The following is a 10,000-nucleotide window of genomic DNA, read 5'->3' as shown; positions in this document are numbered from 1 at the left end:
TATCTCTGACTGAGGGCACCATTCAATCTACCGTAGAATGTACCTTCTGAATTAAAAATATTTACATGTCGGCTTTTTCTTCTATTTATTAGTCTGATGTCCATAGCCTTTTCAACAACAACCGGCTTACTTGAGCCAACAAATTCAAAAGACATCCAAATTACACATATTGGTTAGTTCATTATCCTACACAAGTAGCAGTTGTCTACACTGAAAGGGGTATTTATAAGAATTAATTTAATAACTATAGCGATCATCATCGCCATCTCTTCCTACGCCTACTGACCCAAAGGACCTTTACAAGATTTCGCTTAAGATAGAGACAATCTTAAGCTTTTAAATCAACAATTCTCCATTCATCATCATCTACCTCACGCTTCACAGTCCTCAGCCACATAGGCATGGGTCTTCCAGCTCTTCTAGTGCCATGTGGAGCCCAGTTAAAACTTGGGTGAACTAATCTCTCTCGGGGAGTGCGAAGAGCATGCACAACTTTATGCGGTAACAAACTGCGAACGATAAATCTATTCCATGAGGGATGGATAGAAATACCAGTGACAAACTTAGGAAAGAACACCATAAGAAATAACAAAGGGAAAATGCATCTAATCAATGAAAGGTCTTTGTTCTCTCTGGCTTAAACAGGATACTCTAAGGTGAGAAATCCTTCCTGTCTCGAGGATTAATCCTTTACTGATAAGGATATCAAAGGAGCAGCCCATTGACAACTAAGTGTGTTTATCTAATTATACAGAATATCCAATTCTTAAGACAAATAAAGCTTCGAAACAAACATTTTAACATTTCTCATAGATAGCAAATCTACCGACTGTTTATGAATCTGCTTCGGCATCTGCTCCAATATTTTAGTCAATCAACTCGCTTGATGATCACTACCTCTGGTTAAAGTTTGCTCAAATTTAAGAATGCCAATTTCAATAGACTATCTTAGCCAATTACAATGGACATCTTAATCAATTACAATGGACTCTCTTAATCAATTACATTGGACTCTCTTAGCCAATTACAATGGACTCTCTCAGCCAATTACAATGGACTCTCTTAGCCAATTACAATGGACTCTCTTAGCCAATTAAAATGGACTCTCTTAGCCAATTAAAATGGACTCTCTTGGCCAATTAAAATGGACTCTCTTGGCCAATTAAAATGGACTCTCTTGGCCAATCACAATGGGCTATCTTAGCCAATTACAACGGAATATCTTAGCCAATTACAACGGAATATCTTAGCCAATTACAATGGAATTTCATAGCCAATTACAATGGACTATCTTAGCCACTCACACATCTCAATAGCTAGCTTGGAATATCCGGATAAAAGTAAACAGTGACCGGATGTTCAAAGGATACTAACAGTTGACCATCTGTAATGGTTAACTTTAACGAATTAGGTTACGAATAACATCACGTCCTAAACAAGTGATTTTCCAACCAGATGATTAATAGATTCTGAACTCGGGATCCATCCCATCTTTTTACATTCTTCTATTTTATTGCTTCATTCGGCGCCGGGCTGGAAAAAGGCAAGGATGTTCTAAATTGGCGCACATCTATTTATTCCATTCTAAATGATTTATATTTTTATCTCTCTATTTTGCAGTTTATCATTTACTTCTTTATCCAAGGTTTCTTTAACAATAAAAATAAAAAATATATAAAAGAAATTATGATGATAACTAGGGTGGCCATCATACTGAACTTAGCATTTATCTAATATATCAACTCACACAGACAAAACTGTTCATAGAATAATTTTTTATATATATATATATATATATGTGTGTGTGTGTGTGTGTGTGTGTGTGTGTGTGTGTGTGTGTGTATGTATATATATATAGTACATAATTTTGCAGCGAGGATAAAAACTTCAGAATTAGGAAAATTAAAGAATGAATTAAATTTTTTCATAGACAAAAATCCCAGAAGTAAATTCTACTATGAATCATCATCTTTCCCCACAGTAAGTTACAATATCTATTGGAAAACAATAAAATGAAGTCCATTCCCTCCCAGGCAAACTAGAAAATTAATAAACAAAATAAAATAATAAAATCTAAAAGGAAAACAAAACATCTATAAACAAAGTAAAATGTCAGTAAACAAAATAAAAATAAAAAAAAATCTGCAAAAATCAATAAGGAAAATAGAAGGTACATAAGGAAAATAAAAATGCTATAAGCATAATACAAAAACATTAATTAGCAAATATAAAAATCAATAAACTAAATAAAAAAAAATAATGAGCAAATCAATACAAAAAATCTAAATGCAAAATAAAGAATTTTAAAGAAGAATCACGTCTAAAAGCAAATAAATAACAATAAAGTAAATTAAAAAGTAAAAAGGGTCTAAAATCAAAATAAAAAACCTATAAGAAAAGTAAATTAATATCTAAAATAAAAGCTCTAAATGCAGAATAAAAAAACTTAAAATAAAAAATGAAAGCAAAATAAAAACCTGTAAGCAAAACAAATCTAAAAGCAAAATAAAATAAAAATTCAATGAACAAAATAAATCAATGCGCAAAATAAAAAATAAAATCTATAAGCAATATAAATCCGCGGGTTAAAACACAAGCAAAACACCAAAAGAACATAAATTAAAACCCAATAATCAAAATAAACTATCAATGAGAAAAAGATCAATACGTCGGCCTAAAGAGAACTCCAGTTTCCTAAAGCAAATCCTACAAATTCAGTTCCCTGTTCTTGCTCAAAGCAAACCCCAATTCAAAAGGCAGACTTAACTCACTTTGCTATACTGATAAAGCCACAGGAGGCGGTGGCATGGAGTGGGGTCCAGCCTTCCATGTCAGCCCGGTTGACGTCCGCTCCCTGGTTCACCAAAAACTCCACCATGTCGATGTTATCATCTATACACGCCTGTGAAGAAGAGATAGTGGAATGCATACGTTAGCTCAGTGTGCAAATATTCTTGCTATTGCAAAATATACAGTAGGTAATGTTGCAATGTCAAATAAACATAAGGAAGTGTTTAATATTGTTGTTGTCAATGTAAAATCAAAAGTAGTCAAAAGTAAAATACACACTAGCCGATGTAAATTAAAAAATGATCAATATAAAACAAAGAATAGTCAATATAAAAATTTAAATATCCTAAATAAAATACAAACTACCCAAAATAACATATATAACAATCAATATAAATATAAGATGGCCAGAGTGAAATATACCTCAATCGACGTAAAATGCGAAATAAAAATAATGGATATACCAAAAAGTAAAATACATAAAATAATTGTGGCAATGTTAGAACAAATGCATAATAATTCAATAAAGTTTAAATATAAAAAATACGCACAGGAAAATTATAAGATGTTAAAATAAACAAATTATTTCATCGTAGACGTTAATTAAAGCGACCTATTTTGAATCACGACCTTATGGGGTGGCATAACAGGGTTAGTTTTATGTCACTTAGGCCATATGGCCCGCCGATGGGGCCACGAAGGCCATTCGATACTATATACCTATAACAAAAGGTAAAGTAGTATTTGGTCGTAGAAGCATATGTTAGGTAGCAATGGTTGCAAAAAGTTTCCAATCATGATTTAAAAGTTTAGAAAAAACAGACAATTCAGTCAAACATCTTCATTATGAAATGAAATATATCAAAAGGCTCAATGAATCATGTTCTAAACTTCCAAAAGGAAAATATACCAGTTTTCATGGCATGAAATTTCATCTATAGTGATGGGTCACTGAGGAAATTAATGAAAAGATATAGCACACACAACCTCACCGAAGCTAGAATTTGATTATAAAGAAATAATACAGTATAAAGTATATTAGGGATTCACATAACCTATCCGAATAAGATTCTCAAAAAGTTATCGTCTAATTGTCACACTAGATAACTATCTTAAAAAATACGTTCAAGTTCCCAGAGATAAAATCTATTGAATATCATGTACTTGAAAGTAAAACTCCTTTCAATACACAACTATACTGAAGTGTGTGCCAACATACAGCATATATAGGCCATCTCATTTTTCTTATATATTTCTAGGTAATAATTATCCTCATAATGGCATAATTATTTACAAAGTGGCCGAACAACAACAAAACCTTACTAACTGCACTTTAGAAAACAGTATGAAACTTAAGAAAAGCATATCAGCATTACCTCCAAACTCTAATATTTGCAATTATAAAGCCCTGCCCATCCCCTTTCCCCAACAAAACCCTCCCCCACTTCACCACCAAAACCCTTTCTTCCATTCTGCATTCTATAGAAAACGAAACATCGACACGAAATCTTGAAAGCTATGGATCTGCAGAAACTACAAAGTCACTCTAGAGTATCTCCTCCATAAAATTCGCTTAAATAATTAAGATTCTTCTTATACCCGTAAGATCTAACAGCTTGAGAGAGAGAGAGAGAGAGAGAGAGAGAGAGAGAGAGAGAGAGAGAGAGAGAGAGAGAGAGAGAGAGAGAGAGAGAGAGAGATTAACCCCTCATCAACTGTCAATTTGAATGCATAAGAGCAAGACACTCAAGATATTATCATTAGGCGAAATCTTTCTTTCACGCATGCGCACCTCGTCGCCGCATTGTATACTGATACCAACACCGTAACAAAGACTTTGAAAGGAAGAAGATAATTTTGGCAAGGTAAAGCAGGGGAATTCAGTTAAGTATATTAAAACTTGGAACTGTTTTTATGGAAATTCTAAATGTAATTGCTCTCCCAGAATGGCTTAAAATTAAACTAAAGATCTAAAAGGGAGTCTGAAGTAATAGTATATAAACGAATAAACAATAATTTCCTACTAAAAATCTACCTATGCATTACTAACATTCCTCTTCCCGGATTTATTTCTCTTGTATATCTACCTCCCGCATTCAATCTCATCAACTTGGTTGACGTACAAAATTTCTGAATGCAGGAGTGGCGACGTCTAGGTAATCGGTATTATCATTATAATTACATTGATTCTCCGAGAAAAACAACCTATGTTTGACGAATACGAAATCACTGATGCCCATGCAGCAGATTTACACAACTAAACTTGTTTACTATACTCAATTCATTTTAATGAGGCGCATTTGCGCCGACTCGTAGGGATGACCTTTTAGCTCGGAAAAGTTTCCTAGTCGCTGATTAGTTAGAAATATTTTGTCCAATCAATCAGATAGGCTAGAGTAGGACACTTTACAGAGCTAAAAGGGCACCCCTAAGAGTTAGGAAAAAAATCAGTATATATATATATATTTATATATATATATATATATATATATATATATATATATATATATATATATATATATATATATAATATATATATATATATATATATATATATATAAAATACCCTACTAGCTGTGTGCTGTTTTTAGCCTCCTGTTGTGCTATAATTGTCTCTCCAAATCTGTTTGTGAATTTTCCCCCTTTTCAACCACAAAGGCACTTCCTCACTGGGCGTAACTCCCCCTCCCCCTGAGGGTATATTCGTCAAGTTTTCAGTGTTATGATATTCATTTTTTTATATCAATGTCGTAATGAGATGTGGTGTTTGTTCTTCATTTCTTCAATAGATATTTTGGTCGTAACATCCCTTTTAACACATTGTGTATGTGTTAAAAGGGATGTTACGACCAAAATATTTATTGAAGAAATGAAGAACAAACACCACATCTCATTACGACATTGATATAAAAAAATGAATATCATAACACTGAAAACTTGACGAATATACCCTCAGGGGGAGGGGGAGTTACGCCCAGTGAGGAAGTGCCTTTGTGGTTGAAAAGGGGGAAAATTCACAAACAGATTTGGAGAGACAATTATAGCACAACAGGAGGCTAAAAACAGCACACAGCTAGTAGGGTATTTTTTACAAGTGGGAGGAGGGGGGGGTGGAAGTAGGGGGGGGGGGGTTGGAAGTAGGGGGGGGCGAGGGGAGAGGGAGGAGGGATAGGGGGGGGGGGGGGGGCTAGGGAAGATGGATAGGAGGTACAGTAGACGTGCATGGTGTCAACGCTCTTGGCAGGTCTCATGGGACAGATGGTACTGTGGGCTTTAAACGACGAAGTTCATGCACCTGCCGCATGAGCCAAAGGGGTTGGAGAGAGAGAGAGAGAGAGAGAGAGAGAGAGAGAGAGAGATTGTGGCAGTCTTAGTTGGCACGAGGGGAGAAGAGGGGGAAGGATAAAGAACACCCTCTTGTAAAAAGGGGAGTTTATCTCTCGGCAGTGAGAGAGAGAGAGAGAGAGAGAGAGAGAGAGAGAGAGAGAGAGAGAGAGAGACTCTTACCCATACCCCAGAAGCGATTTAAAGGCAAATGTAAAAGACCCATTTCATTTCTATATGTCGACGAAGTATTAAAACAGTGCATTGTGTTGTTCAAGATATACATGTATGTATATATATATATATATATATATATATATATATATATATATATATATATATATATATATATATATATATATAACTAAATAATACATTGTTCTAATACTTAAATAAAATCATCGACTTCGCAGTATCATCTGATAACTGGAAGCGACAATAAACATATCTACATCAAAACGAAGAATAAGAGTAACAGTAATCTTGTTTAAGAAAGTCTGAATCATGGTTCCATGCGTTAAATATGCTATTTTATCGACTAAAGATACGAGTAATTAAAGATAGAACAAAATCATGACGACGACGAAAAGCTGAAGACTATACATAGCCGGAGAACAGATACTAGAGACAAAATCTGATAAAATTACTCGTTCGTTCAGAAAGACAGTGATGACTCAAAAGATAAAGCATATATCTATTCATAGATGTCAATTTTATTTATATAGTGTGATGATACAAAAACCTATCACAGAATCTTTGAAATTCTCCCAAAGGATATAGAAATCTCACCCGCCCAAAATCCCACCCGTGTCGTTTTGATCATGCCGGCTGTGGGTGCTTCCCTAGGTTTTATGGCCGTCGTAATATCACCGAAAAGGATCCTAGGACTGGCCGGCCACTTTTCTATTCTAATCAACGGAGTCGGCGGCGGTGATGTATCACCATCCACGGTCCTTCATTCTGAGGTTGGAAGTGAAAAAGGCCAGGGACTGATGACTTTATTTTCTCCGTGACACTTCCAGTCAGGGTAAATTTCTCATTAGCAAACAAACTAAATAATTATATATATATATATATATATATATATATATATATATATATATATATATATATATATATATATATATATATATATATATATATATATATATATATATATACATACACATACATACACATACATACATATATATACACATACATACGTATATATACACACACACATATATATATATGTATATATATATATATATATATATATATATATATATATATATATATATATATATATATATACACACACACGTGTGTATAAATAACCTAAACATCATATACACAGTTTCTGATTACGGAAACCTTAACGTGGTGAAAGACCCATACTAAGTGGGTTTGCTGTGAGCAATCAGACTAAAAATCTCTCGTCATCTCCAATCCACACTGACCAGCGTTGTGATGAAAATCGGCGCCAAACCACAGACATGAATTGGTATGTCCGAGGCCTTCGTCCAGCATTTGTTGTATATTATATAAACGTACGTACATACACACACATAGGGCTTCAGCTTTTTTTCGGTTTCTCAGCTAGTCTACTAATCTCAAGCTGGCACCATTTAATAAACACAACCCACCAGTAAGACGGTAGCCCAATACACTCACACACAAACACACACACTAATATATATATATATATATATATATATATATATATATATATATATATATATATATATATATATATACTGTATATACATACATACATATATATACTGTATATACATACATACATATATATACTGTATATACACACATACATACATATATATACTGTATGTACATACATACATACATATATATACTGTATGTACATACATACATACATATATATACTGTATGTACATACATACATACATATATATATATACTGTATGTACATACATACATACATATATATATATATACTGTATGTACATACATATATATATATATACTGTATGTACATACATATATATATATATATATATATATATATATATATATATATATATATATATATATATATATATATATATATATATACTGTATATACATACATATATATATATATATATATATATATATATATATATATACATACATATATATATATATATATATATATATATATATATATATATATATATATATATACTGTATATACATATATATATATATATATATATATATATATATATATATATATATATATATATATATATACTGTATATACATACATATATATATATATATATATATATATATATATATATATATATATATACTGTATATACATATATATATATATATATATATATATATATATATATATATATATATATATATATATATATATATATAGATTCAAGATTTCCAAGCAATAATCAAGTCCGGTACCACTTAGTCACTACACCAAGTCATTAACATGAATCACTTCACAATCTGCTTATCTGGTCCAAACATAGAGATAGTATCCCTCATAAAAAATAAAGGCATATGCTGGGTGAAGGGTAGATAGAAATTGGTAAAATATGATAGGAAGGAAAAAAAATGAGAGAAGCAGACAAAAGGGAAATGAGATTACATAAAATTCTCTCTCTCTCTCTCTCTCTCTCTCTCTCTCTCCTCTCTCTCTCTCTCTCTCTCTCTCTCTCTCTCTCTCTCTCTCTCTCATCGTAACTATCGAATTAAATTGTTATACCTAAATATAAATGACTGCTAAAATCCTTACAAATACAAAATTCCCTTTATATCAATAGTTCTTAAAATATTAAAAAAAATATTAACAATATATTTCTTGACGACTACCGGAGCCAGCTAGCCAAGAACATAAGATTACACATTTCTCTAAAAAATTTTAAGAGCAAAATGCATACCCCAAATCGTCTCAATTCCTCAACTTGAAAAAATCTGACCACCTATAAATAAGGTCCTTGTTAATATTTATAATGATTTTTACCACATTTTTATGACAATATCCTCATAATCTGTAATAGTTAAAAGAAGTTAGGTACCGAGTGTCGTAGAAAGCGACTAAAAGGACAGCCGATGTCTTTGTAGTCTTGCTTTTAAGCAAAGGTCAGGCCCATCGCCAATAGAGAGATCGCAACAGGCAACCGAACCCTCAAAGTACGGATAACAGCGGGAAAGAAGAAGTCGAAGAAGTTTACATTGGCTACCATGGACCAATTTTAAACAATCTAACCCCACTTAATTCAAGATAACTTTGATCCAAAATTGATTAAGATTGCTTACGAGCTTCCTGAGGAAGAGCAGTTTTAATCTTAAGCCGGACATGCCGTACGTACCGAAGGCGAACAAAGTCGATCATATTTATAGCTCAGTTGAGCTAAAAAAAAAAATGCCCAAACTATTTTCTGCCTTCCCGACGATGAGCAATCCACCCATGGAGTGTCAGTAGTCATTATCTGAAATACCAACCGCTATCTTTACAGAAATAAAAGACATCTTATCAAGATTCTTGATATAAATTCATGGGATCGACAGTACCCCAGCTCTGTATAATCCTTCAGAATCCACAACGGTAATATATATATATATATATATATATATATATATATATAGATATAGATAATAGATATAGATATAGATATAGATATAGATATAGATATAGATATAGATATAGATAATATAGATATAGATATAGATATAGATATAGATATAGATATAGATATAGATATAGATAGATAGATAGATAGATAGATAGATAGATAGATAGATAGATAGATAGATAGATAGATAGATAGATAGATAGATAGATAGATAGATAGATAGATAGATAGATAGATAGATAGATAGATATATATATATATATATATATATATATATATAT

The 10,000-nt window shown here is 32.1% G+C and overlaps 1 protein-coding gene across 8 annotated transcripts in view; it reads right to left on the bottom strand.

The window, feature by feature from the left end:
* LOC137650235 (protein phosphatase 1 regulatory subunit 12A-like) overlaps window positions 1–10,000 on the bottom strand; it is a 271,399-nt gene that overhangs the window by 207,681 nt on the left and 53,718 nt on the right. For all 8 annotated transcript variants that reach the window (XM_068383498.1, XM_068383501.1, XM_068383502.1 and 5 more), the window contains exon 2: window positions 2,772–2,902. In XM_068383498.1, coding sequence (XP_068239599.1) covers window positions 2,772–2,902 — 131 coding nt within the window. The remainder of the gene's footprint in view (window positions 1–2,771; window positions 2,903–10,000) is intronic.

This window comes from Palaemon carinicauda, chromosome 11, assembly GCF_036898095.1.
Source record: "Palaemon carinicauda isolate YSFRI2023 chromosome 11, ASM3689809v2, whole genome shotgun sequence".
Lineage (NCBI taxonomy): Eukaryota > Metazoa > Arthropoda > Malacostraca > Decapoda > Palaemonidae > Palaemon > Palaemon carinicauda.
Note: the sequence above shows the minus strand (reverse complement) of the source record. Positions and strands in the feature narration are given on the sequence as shown.